General features: G+C 37.0%; 1 protein-coding gene across 3 annotated transcripts; it reads left to right on the top strand.

Annotated features, from left to right (window-relative positions):
* Positions 1–24,800, top strand: COG2 (component of oligomeric golgi complex 2). Of its 3 annotated transcripts, XM_083857470.1 has the most exons (18): positions 1–93; positions 608–769; positions 1,542–1,607; positions 2,503–2,583; positions 3,206–3,309; positions 4,538–4,646; positions 6,364–6,543; positions 7,544–7,668; positions 8,960–9,086; positions 11,262–11,401; positions 14,379–14,440; positions 15,681–15,832; positions 16,670–16,870; positions 17,669–17,741; positions 18,657–18,799; positions 19,397–19,536; positions 22,620–22,800; positions 24,362–24,800. In XM_083857470.1, exons 1-18 carry the CDS (start codon positions 25–27, stop codon positions 24,461–24,463), a joined length of 2,217 nt encoding a protein of 738 aa, XP_083713596.1. In that variant the 5' UTR covers positions 1–24; the 3' UTR covers positions 24,464–24,800. The 3 variants fall into 3 exon arrangements, with proteins under 3 accessions (XP_083713596.1, XP_083713597.1, XP_083713598.1); XM_083857471.1 differs by lacking the exon at positions 1–93 and having other exon boundaries at positions 755–769; positions 2,445–2,583; XM_083857472.1 differs by lacking the exons at positions 1–93; positions 608–769 and having other exon boundaries at positions 1,575–1,607; positions 2,503–2,582; positions 3,204–3,309.
* The last annotated feature ends 1,339 nt before the right edge of the window (positions 24,801–26,139 follow it).

Raw genomic sequence — 26,139 nt, 5'->3', positions numbered from 1 at the left:
GCGGGGCGGGCGCCGGGCCCGGCAATGGAGGCCGCCATGAACCTGCCGCGGGGCCCTGAGAACCTCTGCTTCGACAAGGACGAGTTCATGAAGGTGCGCGGGGGCCGCCGGCATGGGGGGTGGTGGAGGGGGTTCCTGAGGACGCGGGTGGCGGGCTCCCCGCGGGAGAGAGCGGCCCGGAGCCTCGGTCGGGATTTCAGAGCCCCGCCGCGGCCCTTCCCACGGGCGGGGGCTGCGAGGGTGTCACTGACAGGGGACCCGGCCGTGTGCGGGCAGGGCCGGCTCTGGGGCTGATGGAGAGAGAGGCCACACTGCTGGGAGAGCTTGGAATAGCTCCCAGTAATGAGTTTCGACTCTTGGCTCTCTTTCCTGGTTTGTTTGTTTAAGTCTCCTGTATTTTCAAGAGCTCATCTTTGGGTATTCAGCCCCACGACACTCTGTGCTTTTCATCATGAAAACCAAGAGTTTAACTACTGCGTTAAGAAGCCTTTTGCCCCCTAGAGCTTTAGTTTGGTCAGCTCACAGGCATACGGAGTACTTTATTTTAGGTGTGTTCTTGTGTGAACTGTTTACTTACGTCCTCCTCTCTTTCCTGTTTGACTTTCAGGCGGATTTTGATGTTGATCACTTTGTGTCAGACTGCAGGAAACGTGTGCAGTTGGAAGAGCTCAGAGAGGATCTGGAGCTCTATTACAAACTCCTTAAAACTGCTATGGTAGAACTCATAAATAAGGACTATGCAGATTTTGTTAATCTCTCAACAAATCTAGTAAGTGTTGCTGGTTGTACTGTGTTGTTCAGGCTTAATATGGTTCTGCAGGATTTTTATTTTTTATATGAAATGTATATGGCTTTTATTTTGGCATTTTATGATTTATGGCATCTTAAACTGGGGTCTCTAATCCTTGCACTGAGACACCATTCCTGTGGCACTTAGCTGCCATACAGAATTGCTGTTGGCCTGTAGTAAATGCTTTAGATGTGCATTTTGTCTTGAAACATTGATTTGTTAGGGAGTTAGACTAGGGGCAAACTTTGTTTCAAACTGTCAGCACTTTTAAAATTGAAGGAAATAAATTATTAAAATAGAATAAATAGAATTTAAAATTTTTAATAAAATATTAAAATAGAATTTCAACAATGATGAAAGACTATTGTGAAGGATTCTTTTAGAAATCTTTAAACATTTGGTATAGTCAAAGTATCTTAAAAAAAACCCCAACTTTGTGTCTGAAAATTGTAATTGTACTTATTATACAGATTCAAAGATTGAGACTTAACATACTTCTGAGAGGAAAAATTTTCCATGAGTGGAAATTTTGTTTCTCTTTTGGCTTTGTGTGAAAGCAGTTTCCTATCTTTATGCCTGTATTTGAGATAACATATTTTTGCATTGAATTTAAAATTTAAAACTGGAAATTATAAAGGAAGTTATGTTTTCTCAGTTCTCTTTTAGTACCTGTAAAATGATATACTTTGTCAGTAATTCACATGTGATCTTATAAAAAAAGTAATAAATGTGTTTGTGGTAATTTCTTTAGGTTGGCATGGACAAGGCTCTCAATCAGCTTTCAGTGCCCTTGGGACAGTTAAGGGAAGAAGTGATGGTATGTTCAAAACAATCATTGTCAACAGCTTGGTAAACTTCACTCTCATATCATCTACAGAATGTCTTCCACTCAAGTTAATATTTGTTACAATAAACTTCTCTTTGAAAATTGATGACTTAGATTGCTAGTAGGAGAAACATTGTATTTTCAAGCATATGTATTGCAGTAAATTTGTTTCCTTTAGTGTATTTCAATCAAGAGTTAAAGACTTTCTTAAATTTGACAAGTGAATAGACTCTTGCAAGACCAATCTTGAAACTGTTTTAATATTTGAGTAACTTAAATATGGTAGAAAATTCAGATGCAGCACAATCCCTTTATGGACTTATTTTGCTCAGTGTGTGGTTTAACCATAAAACATCACCCTCTTGAAGGTGGATCTTATTCTGGCTCTTCCATTCTGACTTAGTATTTATAGGAAGGGGCAATTTTTGGTCATCCTGGCAGCCAGTTCAAAGATATGGTTGCTGCATAAATGTGCCTTCAAAATAATGAAACCCTTCATGTCTAACAGAAAACAGGATCAACTAGCATAGAGAAATCCTTATTACATGAAAAATACTATTTAAAACTGATTTATAACTTCAGTTGCAATACGTGAAAACATAGTGGGTTGATTGCCTGTTTTAGGCAAAGGTTATTTGTTCTCTCTGAGGTACTAAAAGAACAGTTCTGGTGGAAATAATTTTATTTGCAGTGGCAATATCTAAGGAGCAGGTCCTACTCTCAATTATTTAGTTGTATTTATGGCTTTTTCACTTGATGCACTATAGCTTTTATTAGTCCCATAATCTTATTCTGTGTCTTAAATTTAGATATATATATTTTTTTTAGGTTTTTCTCATCCCTTAAATGGGAAGCAAACTTTACAAACTGACTTTTTCTCTCACAGAGTCTTAAGTCATGTGTCAGTGAAGGAATTCAAGCAGTAGATGACCGGATGAGTAAACAAGAAGACATTAGAAGAAAAAAGGTACAAGAGATAAATTATTACCTTTAAAAGATCATCCTTAGGATGACTTTGATTTTGCCATTAACCCAGAGAAAATGAAATTTAGGAAGTTCTAGGCTGTCTAGGTGCACACTGTGCAGGATTTTGTGCTTGTAAAATATATTGACATTTTGGTTGACAGACTTCATATTTTACAGTGTCTAGTTGATCATAAATCTTTGTTTTACTGTAGTTGCCCAAAACATATGTTTGATTTAGTTGGATTTTTTGTTTTTTTAGTTATAGTTGCTCTTGTTTCTGACTGCAGTAGCGTATCAACTTACTTACTGTGAGTGGAATTGAGGTTCAGCTGGTGTTTTTTTTATGGGCAGGAGACACACTAATATTTGTCTTTGTGCTTAACTTTGGAAAACATCAGGGATAGGAACAGTTGTCCTACATCTGTAACAAGCATTTATTTGTGATGTTTTATGGACTTATGTGAGCAATACTTCACCTGAGACATGACTTGAATGTTAAGATAAAAGGAGAAAACTTAAACCAGAAAAAAACCTAAAGAACTAAGAACTATCTAAAGTGTTTTCTTTAGGTAATGTCAGATGAGATTGGGGTTAGACACAAAAAAGTCTTTTTTTAATTACAGATGTGTGTCCTGAGACTTATTCATGTTATTCAGTCTGTTGAGAAAATTGAGAAGATTTTACATTCCCAAGGCACTAAAGAATTGTCCTCATTAGAAGGAAACAGGTAAAATTTTGTAATGTTCAGTTTTGTTTGTAATTGATGGGACTGATTTCATGGTGTTTGTTGAAAGTGAATTTACAAGCAATAGGATATATCTTTAGAAATGTAACTCTGATGGAATTAATTACTGTAGTTTTAGTATTTTCTTGATTTTAGTCTTCTGCAAGCCAGTCATTCACAGAACATGTAACTCAGACTCCAAAGTTCCAAATTACTCTTGGTGCTTTCAGTAAGCAAGCTTTTTGAAAATTGTGTGCAGTTTATTTTATTTCACTTTATTTTATTGAAGTCACTAATCCTGCCATATCTGAAATACTCTCTACAGTTTATTCCAATGTCATTTGTAAGTCAAACAAAATAGTTTTTCTTGTTTTCCCTGCTGATGTGTAAGTGAAAGGACTGCTGCAACAATAGCTGAAGGCAAGCAAGGGAAACCTAATACAAGGAAGATTTGTGACAAATTCCAGTCAAACCTCTTCCTCTACCTTTGCTGAAGATTGCAAGATGTCTTTCAGCCAGTTTTGGAACTGATGTACCAGTCATGCACTTGAAAGGCTTGACAGGGATGCAAGTACAATTTAAGCTGGAGGGAAGACACAGTGTCAGACTGTCTCTCCAGCTCAGTGTGCTGGATCACATGGCAGTGGGGGGTAGGTGCACCAGAAAGTAGGTTGATACCTGGAGGGACAAATGCAGATGTTTGCAGTCAGGTGAGGCACTTTGCAGAATTAAGTTTGCAGTTAAGATCATACTTGGAACAACTGAAAATTTGGCTCATTATTGGGATTGTGTGGACTTGAGAAGGGCAGGACTTTCTCTAGAAATAACTGTCATTATTTTTACTATATGACAGAGTAAGAAAGAAACAAATCTGGATGTTGAAGATCACCTGGTGCAGTTTCTGAGCTCTCTTAAGACTGACTTTTCAAGTGATAATAAAATTGCCATATAGAAAAAAGTGCTTCATGCTGCTGAGGCAAGAGCTTGTGTTCCTCTCAGCTTCTGCTTCACCCACTTCATGTTAAAGCTGCAAAACGACATTAATCATGTAGTGAGCTCCAGATCATTACTGCTTGATTGCAATAATTATAGTAGTACCTACCAGAATTCAAAATATTTAAACTACAAAAAATTGAGGGAGAGCTCTATCTATCTGTCTATTACAGATGAGAGTGAGTTGGTTTGAAAGGATCTAACTATGTATTCTCTTTTTGTATCATCCCTCTTCTAGTCCACTTCTAACTGGACAAGTTTTAGAGAGAATTGCTACAGAATTTAATCAACTACAATTTCATGCAGTACAAAGCAAAGGAATGCCCCTTTTAGACAAAGTGAGACCAGTAAGTATTGCATGACACTTAACACTTGCAGAGTCAAGCAAAGCCAGTATAATTGGAAGACAAATGCCTGTTTCCACAGAGTTTTATTGAATTAATTTATGGACAAAAATGGGTTTCATGAGATCATTTTTATCAGTTGACTAGAACTGTTGCTTTTTCTGAGGATTTATGCCCTGCTTGCTTACTTGTTTAGGATAGATTACTGAGAATAAGAGTAGGAAATACAACAGATGTTTTTGTCAGCCTAATGTGTCTTGCAGTTTGTCTGCTTACTGATACTGAGGCCTTGTTCTAGAGATTTATGTTGGCTTTGTTACCTGCAGTGTACAGACCAGAATATAAACGGAATGTGCCTACACAGCGGCTGGCTTGAATATATTCAAGTTTGTCTTCTCATGAAATTTTGCTGGCCATTACTAATCTCCCAGTACACACTGTTTTACCTACTGTAAAAGATTAATTGATGTTTTGGTGATATTTTTTTCTTCTGTTCATTCAGCGGGGAGAGGGAATAAGTGAAAACTTGTGCTCAAAGAAAGCTGTGAATATAGAGATGGGGTAATGCTTTAAGCTGATTAGCATGATGGTGTCATTCTTAATGGCTTTCAAGCTAGTGAGGTAGTTCAGAGTTCCAGTTTTTCACTTTGTGCCTCTACCTGTTGGCAGTATAAACTTGTTTTTTCTCCAGACATCCATGCAGTCATGCTGTTACATGGACAGTTTACAAGACTTCTCTGGCCACTGAGTTATCAAACTTGGATAATAGCAGCAGTGAGCATGAGCAGAGGAGTAGTGTATGTGGTAGGAGAACATTTGTCACATCATTCCTTAATGGTGTTTGCCAGGACTTCTGTCCTGTACCTGTTGTTGCTAAAGCTCATCAGAATGTGGCTTTCATGACTAGTCAGCAGTTGGGTTCCTGACTTTGCATGTTCAGTACAAACTGTGTGAATCATTTGAGGATGGATGGACACAACACCAGCATGTGAAAAAGGAGAGAACAAATTTGTCTGGCTAATATTCATAGTTCAGCTCTGACTACCTTAATGTGCATTGCTGAACTTCCTTCAAATACAGAGTTGTGGGGACCATCTTGGGCCAAGAGTATATCTGCAGGTTGTGTAGTAGTGAGTTGGATCTAATAGAAAAGGTGTCATGGGAGATGAAGAAAAAATGGTTTGCAAAAAGGGCAATATGTGTAGACTGAAAAAGCTGTTTGGCAGAAGCCAGAAGGAATCTAATTGCTTTGGTTTTTGCCAGTGTCACTCAGTGTCATTGGTTTGTGGTAATTTGACAAGTAGTGCTGGGTACATGCTGTTTGTTTAGTCTCTTACAGATAAATGAGGGATAAATGCTACAATTGTTATTCCTGGTCACTTGTAAATCTTTTGTTTATTGTCACATTCTGGTTCAGTTGAACAAGGAACAGTTATTTCCTCAGGATAAAGCAGACCTGATATAAGTTAACATAAACTTACAACATATAGAAGAAAATAATTGCCTTTAGCTTCATTATAATAAATCCTTTCTTATATAGCATCAGTTACCCATTAAGTTTGTGTTGATGTTCGTTCAACATTGGCAGTTATCAAAACTTTTGTACATTTTAAGTGAGGACAGAAAGCTGAATTAGGTACTTCTGGATAAATTTACTTCAACAATGATGACCAGGCTTTGCTTTCGGCTTTTTATGACTATAATTTCTTTTTCTTTGTAGCGTATAGCTGGAATAACAGCCATGTTGCAGCAGTCTCTGGAAGGGCTGCTCTTGGAAGGCCTTCAGACTTCAAATGTTGACATAATACGGCACTGTCTGCGCACTTACGCAACAATTGACAAAACACGAGATGCAGAGGCATTAGTTGGTCAGGTGCTTGTAAAACCTTATGTAGATGAGGTAAGATATCATAAAAAAATTCCAGTTGTTTTCCAAACATGCTTATTTTTCCTGTGAATCTCCGGCTTTTGTCAGCAGCTTCAACATACCATTATGGAGAGAACAGGAGAACTGAGCACTAACAAGATGCCAATTTGGCTGTTGTTGCTATTTAAGAAAAAAAGGGTGGAGGAATTCTCTTACCTGCTTGTCACCAATTTCAGGTTATATCCAGTTGGGATTCTTTTCCTTACCTCCATTTTTCTTGGGCTGAAGAATGAAAAACCAAACCTCTCCCCTTTAGGACAGGTTTCCATTGAGTGTCTGCTGAGTGCTGTAACAGCTGCTACAGTGTGGGACATGTCATTTTCCCCTTGGTTCTCTCAGGGTCTATTCTTTCACCACTTCTGCAGCATTCCACTTGTTTATGTAGCAAGAAGCAAATGTGTTCAGACATCTGGAGGAATACCAAGAAACAAGCTGTTGCTCTTTTCCCACTGTCTTCCTTCTCTTTATGGTAGATTATCCCTTTTCACAGAGTATGAGGTACTGCCCAGACAAACTGATTTGCTAGCTGCATTAAAGATTTAGCAATGTCACAGAAGATTCTTTGCTTTGGCTTGCCTGTATTTGGGATTGGACCAACCACCTCAACATTTAGAAGGATTTTTTTACTTTATTCTGAGTTTGATTAGCTTTTGCCAGTTGCTTGTTTAACTTGGCAGACTGCTTCAGGTGACAGTGATGTGGCCTTGGGTCGGGAGCCAGACACAGTGGCTCACATTTAAAAGAAAGGAGCTGCTTCCCATTTTTGGGGCTAGTCTTGGCAGTTAAGAGTGCTGCTTTAGAGGAAGTAATAATCCAAGCTGGCAAGTTACACTTGGAAAATATAATAAAAAATAAGTAATATACTGACTGTCCCAGTATTTGAGGTTACAGTGTTAAGCGTTTTGTGAGTCTTACATTAGAGCATATTTTATATCCACTTTTCTGGCATTTAACATGGAGCTGTTCCTGGCAGGTGATGGTGGAGCAGTACGTGCAGTCCCACCCTAATGGCCTCCAGGCTATGTACAATAGGCTGCTGGAGTTTGTTCCCCATCATTGTCGTCTCCTGCGGGAAGTAACAGGGGGAGCAATTTCCAGGTAAATATCTTGGGCTTTCTCTCAGCTGCGTTGAAGTTATAACAAGTATCATATACTTTGAAATCCTTTGCATTATCAGCTTTCATGCACTAATGACTTATCTGACCTTTCCTGAAGATTCATTGTCAAGTTTGATTTCTGTCTCATGGCTGTGTTTTTCAAAACAAAGTAGTGAACAGACGTTGCTGGTGCTGCAGCTCAGACCTTCAGAGGAAGCAAACACCATCCTGTATTTCAGTAGTAGAAGTGGGTCCTGTGTATAATACAATGTGTCAGATAACTTGTTTTTTTGAACCGATTAAATATGATTGTACATGTCGTCCAAAGAGAAGAGCATAAGAAAGCTATTAAAATATAAGTTCAGAAGTTATTGAGTTCTTAGTGCACATCAGAAAAGTGGGGATGATCCTCTGAGGTTTGACTGATTTATTGCGTGTACTGAAACTACAGGTTTAATTGATTTATGCTTCCACTGTGTTCTCAAAAAGTGCTTAATTCTTTATGCAATTAAATTGCTTGTTTTCAAGCTTAAATAATTCAGGTCTACTGAATTGTATCCATTTATTCATCTGTTTGCAGGATGGTTAATATAGTAGACTGCTGTAATTAGCAGAACTATTGGATGTAGCCCCTAGGGACTGCAGAATTACTTTTCTAATTAGTCATCCATTGCTATGCTTTTTATGACTCCTAAGTTTTACTAACATTTTAATTCTTTTAATGCCTCAGCAAGTTTTAATCGTTCTTAATAATGGAATGTTTCTACTGTGTAGTGCAGTGTACTAAATTGGAATTGAATGCTTTTATCTCTTCTGCTCTCAATTTTTAAGTTTTCATAATCAAGGTATCTTTTAATCTTTTGATCAAACACAATATGTATAAATACAGTTTGGAACAATTAGGAAAAAGTTCTTCTTTTCATTGCATTAGTCACATTATTCCTACTTGGTAGGTCTTGTAAGTTTGGAGCCATTAAAACTTGAATTATACCAGTAATAATAGGACTTCTCAGCTGAAATGTACTAATTTTCCAGTACACACTTGCAAAATATATGACTGATAAATTTTTAAAACACTTTGAGCATTACAAAAAGCCACCTTGGATATGATGAGACTATAGAATCAGATAAGAAATCTTCAGAGGAAGAGCCATTTGAGGAATCAGCATAAATAAGTAAAATGTTTCATTGCATTTTGTCTAGTGCAGTGTGTCTGTTTTTTAGTGATTCCTGCTTCCAAATAGAAGCCTGATGATAAATATAACCATGGAATAATTGTAATTTTTTTTCAGTGAAAAAGCAGATATTGTTCCTGGATATGATTTCTTAGTGAATTCGGTGTGGCCAGAAATAGTACGTGGTTTGGAAGAGAAATTACCATCACTTTTTAACCCTGGAAACCCAGATGTGTTTCATGAGGTAAGTAATTATCATTTTTTCCATTTCTAATTTCTGCGACACACACAAGAATTGAAAGAGTCGTGTTCTCTGACTTTCCCCTCCCCACTGCTTTTGTCTAAATTCATGTTGTTGCATGGCTTGGAAGAGGAGGTTATCTCAAACCACTTGGTTCAATTTTCATTGGAATTAATTCTCCTCTCGAGTTTGTTAGGAAAACTCATACAGAGGTTATTGGACAGCCTTTAGTCAGATGAATTAGTGTTCATTTTGGGAGTAGAATTGCATTGTAATTGAAGGTGGGAGAGGATGACTCCAGTGTTCACTCAAGTTTAGAACTTCTGTACAGCAGGAGCTGTCATGTTAATGAAATACCTGGGTTGCAACTTGTTTATTACTATGGGAAGATTTTAAAAATTCTTTGTTTCACTTGCTTGTTTTAGCTTTTGCTCTCTTGCAGTACTGAAGATTATGTTGTGATTATAAACACGAGTCAACTAAAACCTGAAAATACAGTGCCATCAGGTTTAGAAAACAGAGATAGTATTTCTCTGGTATCACAAGCTTTCATTAAATAATGAATATAAGTACTGGTCAGTCTTGTATTTTCTTCATTGGTAGTGCTTCTCTGTCTCTAAAACATCATCCTTTACTAATGGTGAAATAGATTTCTTGGTCTAGTATGAAGATTGGCTCTGGCAGTACTTTACAGTATGTCACAAGCAGAAATTTCTGCTTTTCCTCATGTCCTGTCTGCTTGTGTTTAACCATGATTACTGAAAAATTTGGATTTTCTCTCCTAGCAATTTGACATGTGATTAAGTGTGAAACATTTTATTTTCAAGCTAGAGATGGGAAGCAGTGATAAATTGTCTGAAGGAAGACATTGTTGGCGTATCAGGACAGATGACTTAAGGAAATGCTGGCTTGCCGGTGGAGGTTTATAGGGCATGTGATTCTTCATGTGTTCCTGCAAAACTGCTTTTACTAAACACTTAGATATTTTTCTTGAAATTTAAGATCTCTTTTGTACAGATACATTGAATAAGTGAAGGCAGGTAGGCATGACTGAGTATGTGTGCAGTGTATCTCCGAATAAGAAGCAAATTACATGGATGTTGAAGAAAGCTCTGGTAGTGCCTTGTAAGTGACAGCATAGTGTGTTCCTCCTCCCTCATGAAAATTCTTAGTTTACCATAAAGTTTTAGCCACTCTTCAAGCTTTCAGTCAGCCTTATTTCATTAATTCAATAGGAGATTTATAAGAATATTTGATAGGTTTTATGGGTGTTTCCTATTTTTTTAATAGAAGAAACTTGCGCAGAAACCAAACTAGTTTTCATTCCATAGAAGTAATTTTAACTACAGTTGTGGTTTGATTTTTAAATCCATTTACATAAGTTTTGTGGTCTGTTAGCAAGGTCTATTTTGTACGAAATAACATTTTTTTGTACTGTTTTCCTTCTGGTTTTCACGGAGTGTTTGGTCTGCTTTGTGCATGATTTAATTTACTATTTCATTGTTTTCAGTGTTCTCATACTGTTGAGACCAAATCCACAGTGTGCTTGGGGATTAATGTAAATTTTTTTGCTTGCAACCAACTTATATTCATAAACATCTTATTAGAAGTATACACTGGATGAAGTTAGTTTATCTGAAGTTGTTTGAAGTTCTTCTGCCTGTATTTGGTATTTGCGAAACATTTTTAGGGAAACAGATCCAGAAATTCTTACAATACAGGTCCTGTGTGACAGACAGAAATACTGTGCTTCCATTCTCGTGTGTGGTTGTCTATGTGTACTTCTGAGTTTCATTCCTGATTATTTCTCTTTGTTGTATACTTTTATCTGCTGCACCTGGCTCTGTTAGTGCAGCACCACCCCAGTGACTGAGATCAGAAATACTCATGAATCTCTGATCAGTTCTGCTTGGTCAGCGTGCTGGGACAGTTTTATGCTTATTAGAAGTGTCCTGTACTAGCCTTTGTTACCACAGAGTAACACTTTCTATGAGGTTTGGTTTGGATTTCACTGCAGTCCAGGCTCTTAGCCTTGTGTGGTGATGGAGGGCAGTGTCAGCCCATCCTGAACCTCGAGCTTAGTTGTGGCATGAAACAAGAGTTCTGCTGAATGGGTGGTGGCATTCCTTGTTTGCTGGGAGCCTTTGTGTGATCAGAATGCTCCTTCTCTCCCTGCAGAAATACACCACCAGTATGGATTTCGTCCGGAAATTTGAGCGACAGTGTGGCTCCCAGGCCAGCGTGAAACGGTTAAGAGCTCATCCCTCTTACCACAGCTTTAACAACAAATGGAATTTGCCTGTGTATTTTCAAATAAGGTTGGCATGCATTTTTTTGTTCACTCTTTCAAAAGTAGAGGTTAGTCATGGCAAGATGATCTGGCTTAAGGTCACATTTCATTGTTCAAAGTCTCACTTGTCAACAAATCATAATGGAAATTAAAGAATTTAATTACTAATCAGGTAACTTTTATGTATCTTTCAACAATTTAGAATAAAAAACACATAACTACTCTTCAATATGTGCTGTATTATTACACTATATTTGATAAGCTGGAACAGATCTAAATTTCAGGAACAGATCTAAGTAAGTATTAAGCTCTTATTTCAAATTCTTTTTCTCCACTGTCCCTGAAACTAAGCTATATGTTAAAAGATGCTACTTGTGCAAATCTGGAGGAATACTTAATGTGAGAGAAGAAATCTTTTTTCTTAGATATACACAACTAAAGGACTAAAGAACAAAAAAAACCACCTCTTTTCCTGTTTTTGACATTCTATTTGTCTCACAGCAGGTACTCTTTAAAGTGCTGGGTCTTATAGCATTGGTTTCCCAAAGATTGTCCTCCTATTCCCTGTTTATGAGGAGCTAAATAATAACTCATAGGTTGTTTTACTAGCAGGTCTGATGTATATGTAATACGTCCTTTTACAGACCTTGCAGCTAGAAAAGAACAGAGAGACCCAAGAAAGCCCTGTTTTAATTCTAGTTATGTTAGAATTTCAATAAATAGAATGTAGAACTGAATTTTAAAAGGTGTAGTCTACAGGTCTGACTTGAGGGCTGGAGAGCACCCCTTCAGGCAAGGAACCATTGATGAAGTCTGCTATGACCCAAGTGTGCCATGTGTGATCTTTCTTGGTCCAAAGCCTTCTGAGACCCTCTTAAAAAAAAAAAAGTGTAATTTCCAAAAGATAGGGAAGAGAAATTGATGTTTATTTTTAACCTGAATCACTTTAGTGGCCTTTTTTTTTGCACAATTCTGTAATATGGCAATAAGACTACCACAGTCACATTTATGCGGTTTCTTAAATCCAAGGTAAATCTACACTTGTGCTGAAAAATTCCATCCAGGAATTTTAGGAGTGGTAGAGTTAATATAAGTGACAAGAGTGTGGGGCTGGGAGCTGAGCCTTAGTGTTTTGGTGCTTCATGGTGTTTTGTAAAACAGTAGTCACAGCATCTGTTACCCTGGTTTGGTTTTTTGTTTGCACATCTGTTCCTGCAGTTGTGTAGTGAACTGATAAGGATCTGTTACTCAGGATAAAAAAAAAAAATACTGATGTTCAGCTCCAGTCAGTTTCCCCAAACCATTTAACAGTGCAAATACTCATGCTGGCCCAAGGGAAGGGGAAGGAGTATTCATTACATAGTGGTGCACAGGCTAAAAGTGTCCCTGGAACTGCAGCCATTATGAACCTTTTAACAGATATGTATCGTTAATAGTTCTCTGTGTCTGCCCTTTTTGTTTCAAGTGCAGCTTTTCTAGTAGGAGACATATTGATCAAACTTTGATAATCTTGCTCATAAAATTGAAATGGAGCTTCAGCATATTATTTCTCTTCAAAAATGTTTCCCGTTAGCTATTCTGAGCTCTGATTGATTAAAACACTTCTAAAAAATAATTTTCCTTTAATCCAAGATTACTGTAAGTCTAAATAGTGTACTATTTTGAGAAATGTTTGGATAACAGCAGCTGATTGATCTTTAACCATTATTCCTTTATATTGGAATAATCTGGTAACTCAATTGCCCATGAATTCTTTAGTGCATAATTGTGAAAATAATGCAACATATTATATGTATCAGGGAAGCTTTCTCTTGATGTGTGTTGATATCCTTTAAGTCATACAAGATTTTTATTGAACTGTTATCTCACACTTTGGCATTAATAGTTAGAATTGTTTGGTTTTTTTTCTTTTTTCAATTACAGAAATTCCCTAGAGAAATCAGCCACTACTAAAGCCTTTAGAAATGATCATTTGAGGGAGGAGCAGATGGATATTCAGGCATTTCTTCTGTAGCAGTGCTGGCACAAGCAGCACCAGTAACTCTTTCCTATGTTTCATTCTTATATCAGTTATGTCAGTACAGCTGATTATGGAACTGTAGTGAACTCCACACTGGGGAAATTATTTCCTGTGCAAGAAAATACTCAGCAAAAATATGTCATCATTAAAATTCTATTCTCTAATCCTTTTCACTGTAAGACTTAAAGACACTGCTCTGTTGATGGAAGCAGTGCATAGGCAGAACTGAGGTTTTGCAAACATGTTTAGTTTCTAAATATTCATCTTAGTCCATTAGGAGTTTGAACAAGAAAAGTTAGATGGGCACCTGTCCTGATGTGGAAATGATGGTTAAGAGACTTTAAGAGAAACCCTACAGGTTTGTAATTAGTGAGTTTGATAGAAAGACTTACAGAGTTACTGTATGATGGGGATAGAAGCAAAAAAGAGGAAACCAGTGACAACAGAACTTCTTACCTACAGAGGAGCTTAAAATGATGCAAGTATGGAAAAGTATCAGAGGTTTTAATAACTTTTGCTTTTATACCTAAACAACAAAAAACAGGTGTCCTTTAAGAACTGTCTTATGCTATTGCACCAAACACAAATAGAAAGCTGGAGCTCCAGTATCAGGTGACATATCTGAAGGTTAAAGAAAATATGCATCAATTTGTTTACTTTTGGTTTAAAAACAGTAACAAAACAAAAAGCTTCCCTCCTAGGAGAGCTCAGGACTTGTCGCTCTGTGAGCTATTATTTTGATAATGTTTGCAACCATGACTTTAATAATATCCCAAAGTATAAGCTTTGTATGTGCCTGTAAATGTCAAAGGTTCTCTTTCAAATGTTTGAATGCTGGTGCTGAGTTGGGCAAAAATAACCCCGGGTTTAAAATCTGTGTACGACCATTGATAGCACATTGGAATAATACTAAAGTAAACATTGAAAAATATTTCAATTTAAGCAACTGTTGAATTGTGATATTCAAATTTTTTCTTTCCCTCAGATTCAGAGAAATAGCAGGGGCCTTAGAAGAAGCACTTTCAGATACACTAGAGGAAGCACCAGGTAAACCTTCATTGCAAAAAAATATGTATTGTAAAGAAATCAGTTGTATAAGTAGCAGTGATCGCTCTCTCTCTCGAGTATTCAGTAACATGTATCCCATGGTTCACATCAGCTTCCTGATTTCTGATTAATTGATCAAACAGTATAAAACATTGTTATAGAGATGGCAATGTGAGAATTCTGCTCAGTGATTATTTTACTTTCTAAAAACCCCCTTTTTAGCGGCTGTCATTAACATACTTATGGAACCATCCCCTCAGTGCAAGGAGGAGTTGTTAGCATTTGACATCCTCTAAGTGACAACCAAAAGGCTATGCTGTGTTACTGGAGCATATTTTTCTTAATTGTTGTAGCACTATGTAGAGGTGAAAATGGCTGTCTGTTGGCAGCATTTAAGGCTTGCTGTCATTCATAATGTTGGTGTCTGCTCCAAAACCAGACATTGATTCATGAGGAGGTATGCACAGGAAGAATAAGAGTGGAAGGTATAACCTGATACATGCATTAGAAGCATGCTGTAATCAGAAGAACTAATTTCAGTTAACAGAGTAAATACTTATGAAGAAGGTAGCTGTGAGCCAGCTAAATGTCTGTATTTGTGTATCCACACATGCCCTCTGAAGAAAACCAGGGGGAAAAAAATCCTAATGAAGACAAAACATATAAATCTTATCACTTCAAGGCATAGGCCTGGAACTTGCAGACACATGCCTTATCTTTCTAATTGCATTCTCTAAAATGTTACTGTGTAAACTGCTTTTAAAGTATTTTGTTTAAATATGGATATTTGTACACTGTTTTAAATTAATATTTATAGCAACTATCTCGTATAACTGGGAGAGGAGCAATAGTTTAGTGCTAAGAGAGTATTATGTTATGGCTGGCAGGCATATCTAATGTAACTTCTTCAAAAAACTGCCAAAAATTATTTTGGAAATGTTATTTCCCGAAGTGAATTATTTGGCCAAGCTGTTTCTGCCTTTATTGCAGGCAAATTCTCATTTCTTGCTTTTGTCTGCACAGCTACAGCAAGACTTTAGTGGAATTTGAAATCTAAAGCATTGAGGAGATAGTATTTTAAGAGCTTGTTTCAGGCAATGCTTAATACATTTCTATCTTATGCTCACGTCTTCTACAGGAAGATAGGCATTTTTAAGTCTTGGGTAATGCAATTACACTGATGTTGCATCTTTTAAAAACATGCTTAGGAACTTGACCTTTGTTGCCTCATTACTTGTAGCTGGGAGCTCCTTCTGTCTCTTGGCCACTCACATGGTGTGGACAAGTCTTGTGAAGTGCTGGTCAGACCAGATGTTTTTACCGCTCTTAGTGCATCGCCTGTGGAAACTCAGCCTGCAGGTCTTGGCTCGCTACTCTGTGTTCATCAGCGAGGTGAGAGAGCTGCCTGCTTTAACGGGTTGGTCCATGAAAAACAGTGAGAGAACTGCCTGCTTTAACGGGTTGGTCCATCAAAAACAGACTTTTTGAAGCAAAGTATGTGACCTCTTTTTAGGAGGTTTTTTGTGAAGTTAATGGTTTTTAACCTTCAAGCAGTTCATGATTTTGGCTTATAAAAAGTATCACTGCACTTGTGCAGAGCCTCTTAAGTTGAATTTTGAATATATCCAGAGGTGGTGATTGTACTCTTTCCTGGGATCTCTGGTCCAATGACTGGTTGGTTTTTCTTCCTATTTGCCTTTTTCTCCTATTTGATCAGAATTTCTCTTGCTGTGGTACATATCCATTGCCTATTACTCTGTCACTGTACCTCAAGGAAAGATATGATTCTGTCTTCTCTGTACATGCCCCTTACTACTGAAGACAGCAGTAAGATCTCCATTTATAATTTCTTTTGTGACTCAGTGACTTAGCTCTCTCAGCTAAATTAGCTCATGGAAAGCACTGATAAAACAGAGTAGTCAGGGGAAGCACTTGCCTGACAGCAGAGAGCTTGAGGAGGTGGGAGAAAAGACTTGTTTGACAGCAGGATTGGACTGCTCTCTACTAACCTCAGTTAGATAAATTTGTTCTAAATCATCCAACTTCATAGTGCACTCAATTTTTTAAATTTACTTTTTACATAATTTAGTAATGGTATTTGGTAACATCCCTTGAAGGTGTGACATTCTAATGCTGAAGTCTTACAAATCCTTTATATACTGTTTCAGTTTGTCCAGTTTTAACTGCCTTCACTGTTGCCTGGGTTCACACTTCAATTTGATGTTTCAGGTTTCTGTAAGGCCCATTTCCAGTGAGAATACAAAGGAAAGCAAAAAACCCGTTCCAGTTGGTAGAAAAGAGTCTTCTTTAAGCCTCAACCCCAGTGAGGACCAAGGGAATGGATCTTCTCCAGAAAGTCTGCCAGTGTCTTCTATATCTAGTACTCAGCTGATATATGTTGCTGCAGATCTGGACAAACTCCAGGATCAGGTTTGTGCTTTTGACTTACTTAGAAAGAATCTTCATTGATGTTTTCGGCATCTTGTAAGGGCATTAAATTGTTTAAAATAAAGTACCTTTTTTTTTTTTTTTAATCTTAAATGCTAAAACTTGGGATGTCTGATACCTGAAATACATGGCCTACTCTGTGCTTATTTGAAATGGCAAATTGTGGGCAAACCTTTTCAGGTACTTAAATTATTTTAAATTTTTCGATTCTCAGTAGCTGCTGGACTTTACTCCTAAAATAATATCTTTCTGCAATTTTTTGATGTGAATCTTACCAGTCTCTGCCAATCTTATCTTTTAAAGTAAAGTCTCTGTTGCAGCTTGGAGTATGATGCAACATTGAGCTTTAATGTTATTTTCTCTTTTAAATGTTTGCTGGTTTTAGTCTTGGAGGTTGGAAAAGGTTTTATCATTGATTAATGATCCAGAATCTTAAGGAGAGATGTATGGTGTTAATTGTCTCCCAGTAGGGGTGATTCCTGTGTATTTATTTTCAGTAAGGCTGAATTTTCTGTAATTTGTGAAGTTGTAAATTGCAGATGGGTTTTAATAATTCTAAATAATTTCCTCTGAGTACAATAGTAAGGTAGAGGATTTAGTGTGTAAGCCTAAATTCCTGTGCATATTGTAAACTTCTAGTATTGATTGCATAGAAATGCAGTAAAGCCATAGAAATTGAGGATATCTTGTGATGCACTTCAAACTTACAGGATGTAGAAAAAGTAATTATACGTTTATAACATGACTGTATCTCTCTTGGTTTTGTCTTGTTTGTTTTAGATTCCTGATATCTTAGACATGATTAAACCAAAGCTTGAAATGATTGGCTTCAAGAATATATCTTGCATTGCAGGTAAAGCTGAGGGGCTCTTTCCCCTTTCTTCCAAATCCCTCTGGCAAACAAATGAAATCAACTTTTACAGTTTCATTGTTTAGGACGAAAATACTTAATGGAACTTACCTTCTGTTTAAATTGTTAAATAGAAACAATCTTGAACAAACCCATTGAGTCTGGAAAATGTTAAATGATTAAAATTAGTCAGTCTAAAGTGATTTTAGTATTTTTCTCCAGAAAGTGAGGACTTCATGCTATAAGATTCGTTTTGGGTTGATTTGGTGTTTGGGTTTGTCTCTTTGGTTTATTTGTTTGGTTTTTTCAATCTGATCATTCTTTATGTGAAATATGGAGTTTAGTTTTAATTTAATAATTAAATCTAGGCATGTAGCTGCATAAGTGAACTAGTGAAGTAGTCCCTGTCTGCAAGCATATCCAGAAGTTCTGCATCATGAATTCCATTGAAATCTCTAAACCAGAACTACTGGTAGATATCCAAGTCTGTTAGAGAGGTAGGAGACTGAGCACATCCCCTGCTCAGTAGGTTGTCTGTTGCCAATCATGGCTTTGAGGTGAACATATTCCAGTCATTCCATAGGGAATTTAGGGAGAATTTCACACAGTTTCTTTGGAAGGTCAGATCTTTTCAATTCAAGCCCCTGCTTGATTGGTAATACTGGAAAAACTTTGAATCTGGAGAATGTTACTTTACTCCATTTGTCTTTCCTTACCTCTGTCTGTGTTTCTGGCTGAGGAATGGTTGATGTTACTGGCAGTGCTTTATAAATGGCTGGTGTATGTTTATTTGGTAGGCATATCCTGTACTTGACACCAGATAGTGAGTGGGATTAGGAGGATCAGAGGATTCATATAATCTGTGTTGTGATTGGGCAGGGTAGCTCAGTTTAAACTTCAGCATTTTTACTTTAACAGGAGCCTTGGAAGATTCAAAGACTTCTCTATCAGCCTGTGTGCCTACCTTGAATAACAGGATTATCCAGGATCTTAGTGAATCCTCCTTTGCATACCTGAAGAGTGCACTGGAAGTTCCAAGGTTGTACAGGAGAACCAACAAGGTCAGTGCTGCTTGCAAATGAAAAAAAAAAAAAAAATATCAGAAGGGCCTGTGCTGAGATTAAGAGTTCTTCAGGCCTGTCCATATCTGACTGACAGAGCCCATGACAATCACTTCAACCTAGTGAAGTACAGTACAAAGCTGTAGGTGTTTTAACAGAGGTGCAATAGTCTGTTTTGGGCACTGAGTCTGCTCAGCTTTCTCTGGAATCAGCATGAGCAGAGAGAGCTTTCAGGATCATACCTTGGTAAGAGGAATGGCTGTCACACGCATCTCTGAAAAAGCTTTGGGTATTTTGAACCTTGTTCTATTTTATGTCACTACTGAATATTTTATATTTTATATATTTATATATATATTTTTATATATATATATATATAATATTTTTCTATTTTATAACACTACTGAATAATTTTGTCATAGTGTCTTTCCTGTGTAAAATGATGTCTTCACTGACTTGTCCTAAATGGTTTATGTGTCTCTTTGCTTAGGTACAGGCTTAGCATTTTTTTACATGTGCTAGAATTGGGTGTTGATACTTTCAGTAGGTAAATGACTGGTTTCTTCTTCCCCATCTTGTTTCCCTGTTGTCTACCAGGAGGTGCCAACTAAAGCCTCACCGTATGTTGACAGTGCTCTTAAGCCCTTCCAGCGACTGCAGAGTGACTACAGGGATACCCTGAAGGAGCCCATGATTCATCAGTGGTTGGAAGGTGCTCTCTCTGAAAGCACACAGAAGTAAGAGAACCACGCAGATAAAATTGTTTGCCTTAGTTAAAAACTCCAATGTCCACTGACCAGACACAGAAAAAAAACCAAAACACTATGAATTAACACAACTGTAAAGAAAATCAAAATACAGCACTCTTCGGGGGGGCGGGATATATTTCCTTGGATTTACTCTCACGTTGTGTATTCGGCAGATGAAAAGCTGGGCAGGGAATCAAAGACCTGGCTCCTGCTCAGATCTGTGCAAACCATGACATGGTGGATAGGGTATTTGAAAAATTGGTTAGTTCTGGGAATGCAACAGTGAACTAAAGATGTGCATTTTGTTTCAGAATTGATGTAAGACCTTAATCTCATGTTACTTTCTATGAACAATGGTTGAATTTTCAAGAACTTGAGTTCTACTGTCCTTTGACTTTTTTAATATATGTAATGATTATCCAACTTTCTAGTGGTTAAAAAAAATAAATCTTTGGGCCTTTTAAACTGCTGAAGAGCTAATTTGGCACAGTTTTAATAAGGCAGTCATAATGCAATACTTTCTTTAGCAGATCTTCCATTCCCTAGTTAGTAGCATCTTGAGCGCTTTTGAACAATAGTAGTCATATGCATTAGATTCCTTAATGGATTTTTTTTTTCCATTTGTCTAGCTGTATTTTAAATTCTTACTGAGCAGGGATGTTGCATTCTATGAGTTCTGCCAGTTAAAGCCTGTAACATGAGACAGCAATACTTGATTTTTTTTGAAAGTTCTGCCAGAAAATTTCACAGGATACCCCCTACTTTTTGAATTGTGGACAGTTCAATCTTTGTGGTAGCTATATTTTTTTTTAATATCTCTAACCTTACCTAAACTTAAACAGTCACCTTAGCCTATTTTGATGGGTTTTTTTTCCTTTTCCCGTCTTTATAGTTTTGCTTTGTTGTTTTTCTTTGACCTTTCTGACCATAGATGATATCAGAAGAATCCATGCATGTTAAAGTATAACGTGTGCTTTCTGTCTGTCCTTATTTCCTGCTTATTGTTTCCATAATATATTGTCTGTTGGCTACTGCTGAGCATAGATTGATTTTTTTTTTTCCTGAGATTTAACCACATAGTAATACTGAGGTTTTAAACCATAGTCAGAACACAAGTTCTTTTTTGCCCTTTGCCTCCTTATGCCACCCTACTCTTCTCTTCTGATACGTTTCAGAATAGACTTAAAATTTAAAGACAATTTTACATGTTCACCAACTGTTCTTAAAAATTTTCTTAAGTATTTTGGACAAGGCTAAGCTTAGATTGGTCTTGACTGCATTGGTCATCCTCGTTTTGCCCAAAACCTCTTTTTTCAAGCTTGGTGTCTCTTAACCAGTTTTTAGTGCATAGAAATAAGCTTATTGGTAACCCACAGTGTTTGTAAAGTGACACTGATGAAAAACTGCAGAGATTCCTGTAATCTGAAGCCAGTTAAGGTTATTGAGCTAAAATATCTTAGGGTTAATTCTTGGCTGTCTCTCTACATCTCTACATCTACCTCTGTGCCTGTTTAGTCTTGCTTTTAAAGCTTCAGTAAATCTGGTGACACCATGTAAAGTAGTTGTTATATAGTTTCTCGGACCCAACCAGAGCTTTTTTGCCCCCTAAAAAGCAGTTCTTCACTTTTCCAAAACTGAATTAAGTTAAATGTGGTGCCAGTGGTTAAACAGTAAGACTGGCAGGTTAATTTCTTAATTCCTTAGAATTTTTTGTTGAATTCTGTTTTCATGGTTCGTTGCTACTATTTTCATCATTTTGTTTTAAAATATCCTCACTGACAAGAGACAAGTCGAAGAAATTGTATTTCTTAAATGGAGGAATATTGTAGTTTCTTTATTGAGAATACAGATGCAAATAATTAATTTCTTGCTGTGATAATACATTCTTGCATCCAAATGAAAAAAACAGAAAAGAGCATAAAGTAGTTAAAAATTACTGGGGGTAAATTTGCTTAAACGGCAGAAGCATTTGGGAGTAGAACAGAAGTAGGAATTAATCACAAGTGAGTGGGACTAGGAAATACCAAGATATGAAAAGAGGACATGACTGACTTACTGGAATACCTTTGCTTTTCATAGAATGGTATTGTGAAACAAGTTTCCATGGCACTGGCAAGCACTTTTTCTTTAGCTATCCCTGTCTAATTACCCTTTAAAAAAGCTTGTCTGCTTTCTGCTGCCTCCTTGTTTAAAAGTGATCATCAGAAAGATTCTTTAACTCTTTTAATTCTTAGACTAATAGTTTTCATAGGCAGGCTTTTTGAAAGTTAGGTATTTTAGTAAATTACAGAACATAGCTCAATCCGGTCACTTCTTTCATGGATCTTTTAATTTCCCATTGTTGCTCTGTTTTCTCAATTCACTGTCCTGGGCTTCTGTTAATTTGTATGATATGCTCTTCCCACTTAGGCATGGGATTTCAGTCCATAAGGCTTTTTGAACTTTTGTTGAGTAGTTGATGTGTGTACTTTATTTGATTCTATGCTTTCTTTAATGTGGATCCCACTCTGTGGGCAGTGTTGTTTTATTTAATCTCCACCATTTCTAAGTTAGGCTTCTTCTGACTTCTCCTGCCAGCTTCCTGAGACTGTTTAAATCAGATTTTTCACTTTAGAAATAGGCATTTCTTTCTGGTGTGCACATGTGCATTCTCACATACACTTTTATAACTTGCCTAAAAATTGGTGAGTTTTGGTCTGTCAGGCTGTTATTCCTGTCCTGTTTGTAAAAGCACTTTTGCTCAATATTCTACTGATTGTTAAGAGGGGCTGATTTTGACTGTTTAAAATTGAGCAGTTGCATTCCTTGGTCACTATTGAGTACAAACATCTTGAACAAGTCAAAAACGTTTTGATGAAGAGTCTTCAAGACTGAACAGTAATCTTCAGATTAACCTTTGGAACTAATAATGGAAATACTGATTAATTGATAATGCTAATAAGCAGCTTTTTTGCAAGGGAAGCCATTCCTTCTGGCATTTTTCAGCAGGGCCAGTGATGTACTTCTGTGTTTGAAATGGGCTCTTCTGTAAAGTGGAATTTTTTCTTTCTCATTGACCTTCCTTAATTTAGGTATTATGAAACTGTATCTGATGTGCTCAGTTCTGTTAAGAAAATGGAAGAAAGTCTAAAAAGGTTGAAGCAAGCCAGAAGAACTGCAACTTCAAACCCTGTTGGTACAAATGGAGGCATGAGTGATGATAACAAAATCCGACTACAACTGGCCCTAGATGTTGAGTATTTTGGAGAACAAGTAAGTTATCAGAAACAAGTTTTTTATTATATTTAATGGTTTTGGAACAGAGATGGAAGAAAAGAGGGAACCTTGACTCAGATTTTGGTCTTGAAAGCTTTGTTGGTGTGGGTTTGGTTTTTTGTGTGTTTTCACGTTTGTATAAAGGAGATGATTTCAGCCCTTGGTGATTATAGACACTTCAGCAATGCATACTTTCCTGTCCTTTCTTATACAAATGCAAAGCTTGTATTTCTTACTACTCAAAATTCAAGTAGTGCTCTGTGCTTGGTAGCATTAAGAAGAAACAACTGTGTTTACAGATGAGAGGGCAGGGACCTGACTTAGATCTGATAGAAACTTCTTTATGACCCTTTTGTTTGCCTTCTGTCGGGGTATCTCCAGTCAAGACTTTCTGCATGATCAGGGTTTGTTCCCAAGAGCTGTGGGGAATGTCAGCCCAATTTGTTGTGCTGCAGAACTGTAAGTGCTTTTCAGTGCCAAATATGAAAATTTAAATAGCAAAACACAGAAGAAAATATTTCAGGAAATATGTGCAGTAGCTATATTAAATTGTATTAGCATACTGGTTTTGTGCTCCTTTATTTCTAAAAATCATACCTAGATATAAACAAACTTCCAACTAAGAGTTGCCAAGGAGTTATTGATCTTGTTTATGTCCAGATGCTGTTGATGCATTATAACAGGTAGATTAAGTCTGCTTGTGTGTGAGCAGATGCTTTTCTCAGATAGGAGACTAATCACAATTGGGTGGAACTGTAGAAATCTTACTAACAAAAGCTATTATTTGTCAATTTTTGCCTGAGGTTGAGATTTTATTCTTCTTTTCCATCACTGCAGTGTGAATTTAAGCTGAACTGGGACAGATTATTCATAATCATTTGGGAGATGTTTTGGTACATGTGACTATTACAAAGAGTTCCAGCAACAAACACCTTTTCAGAATCACTTCATTATGGTTTTAGTCAGATCCAGATTTTTCTTATTTTCAGAGCAATAGATTTCCTGGCTAAGAAATTACTTGCAGCAATCTCTGTAATTGTAGAGTTGTTTTTGTTTCTCAGGAAGTTCAAGGCTAGAACCATTGGCTCTTGCAGCCTATTGAAGTGCTTTCACTGTCATGCTGTTGGCTCTTCTTGGATGTATTCACGTTAGTCTTTAAAGTACTGCCCAGAAACTTCATTTGGAGTTGGAAAAAAGAGAATCAGTTGAAATCAATGCATTAAAACCAAGTACAGCCAAGTTTCTCTTTCTGATTGCTTCACTGGGAAACTTCCAGCTGGCTTTAGTTACGAGTTGCCTAGAAGATGGTAAAATATTTCCCTGCAAGACACTTCTGTAACTGGAGAGACTTAACTGAGCAAAGTTGGATGCAAGTTTTTGATAGTTTACAGCATATGCAGTTGTGTTTTTTGTCACATGTCAATGCAGGATAAAACATAGGCTTCACTAAATGTTTTAAGTAGAATAGTTAGTGGGTTTTTAATGCTTAGAAGAAAATTAATGAGTTTTCTTTTTTAATGCTTAGAAGAAAATTAATGAGTTTTTTATATCTTTTTAGATACGAAAGATGGGACTGGAAACAAGCAGCATAAAAAGCTTTTCAGCCCTTGCAGAGCTGGTTCTAACTGCCAAGGATCAGGCTACAACGGAACCATCCTAGATATTTTTGAAAGCATGTGATGGAAGATAAACAATGTCCCTAAAAGAGAGAGAGACAATTTAACTCTTCTTTGTTTTACCAAATAAATAGCAATGAAGTGCTTCCTAAAGTATCTCGAGCAGCAAATCAGTGTATCTTCTGCCTCGATAAACTTGCTTCACCAAAACACTGAGAATTTATCAGTTATCCATTATATGGAAAGCAATCAAAGTTCTAAACTTTCTACTATAGAATAAAAGTAGAAGAACATGTTTTTCTTATTTTTGTTGTACAGTTTGAAATGTACAAGAACAAAGTTCTGTGTTGAAAAGAATATGTAATAAATTGTCTGCCTAACTTTTGATGTCCCGTATGTTTTTGAATCAAATGTATTGATTGATGGCTGTGTTACAACCTGCTCCAGAGGCAAAGTAACTGATGTTCTTGTTAACAGAACCCTTGATTAGAGTGAAAGAACACTGAGTGACCAGAGTTTATGTATCTATATGTACATATAGAGCTCTATCTATCTATCTATCTATCAGGTTTATTTTAGAGCAGTTTGGTTGCAATGGAAGAAGGTATGTAGCTGCTTTGGTTATTGTCTATAGAAATAGAACAATATGAAAGTATAAAGATACCACTTAGGAAAATATATAGAGAAAAGAAAGAAAGAGAAAGAAAGCATATGATTACATAGTAGAGATGAAAGATATCACCATCCACAGATCCAGCAACAAGACTGGATTGTTTCCATTTTAGATATTGGTCAGTGATGGTAACAGCCTTGATCCATCAGGGGTGGGGGAAGTCCAAGAAACAAAGAGTTCAATGGGTTCGTACATGTTTAGGTTCAGGTGGGAATGCCCTGGTACCTCCCTTGGGGGAGGGAGTTCTACACTGTCTGATGTTAACCCTGTGGATCATGTGCAGTCCTCTGGTGGGAGACCCTAGAAATAACTCTGGGGGCACATTGGGGTTGGTGGTGCTCACAAACTCTGTCTGTCCCATAACTTAGGGTGATTTTAAGCAGTGATACGAGTATGAACACTTGCTTTCTCTTTCACAGTTTGCCAGATAATTTTTGTCTGGATGCATTAACCAGGATGTGCTAAACAGATCTCACCTCTGACAGGTCTGGAATCAGCACCTTCCTGTCACAAATTCCTCCCTTCTCTGCTTATCTCAAATTCCTGCTGTGGTGGCTTATCTTATGGCAAGTTCTGTCTGTGGCCTTGACAGTGTTTGAGACAGGCAGCTGTGTGCTTTAACTCTTTACAGGGTGTCAAAAACTTCCAAATGTTATTCCAGCTCTCCTGGGATAAAGTACTCGCAGGAGCAGGATGCTGCTATTTCTCATGACTGCTTTGCACTTACCTGGGCTCCCTCAAAATGGGATATGGTTAGCTCTTGTTTGGGTTTTGAATGTTTTCATTTAACTGATTTGGTTTTTTTCACAGACCATGTTGGTGGGAAGGGCTGCATGACAAAAGCTCATAAAGTACATGAAATTTTAAAAATAATTTCTACTACAAATATCTGACTTAGAGGTTATTACATTCAGATTGTTTTCCTTCAAATTAAAACTTAATTCACTAAGCTAGAATTTATTCAGGGCTGATGTATTTCTGATTTGTATTATATTATCTAATATTATTTATAGTTCTAATGAACTCACCTGCATACATGTAGAATTT

Source organism: Zosterops lateralis (genome assembly GCF_965231275.1).
Source record: "Zosterops lateralis genome assembly, chromosome: 3".
Lineage (NCBI taxonomy): Eukaryota > Metazoa > Chordata > Aves > Passeriformes > Zosteropidae > Zosterops > Zosterops lateralis.
The sequence above is the reverse complement of the archived record's forward strand: the minus strand, read 5'-3'. Positions and strand labels throughout refer to the sequence as shown.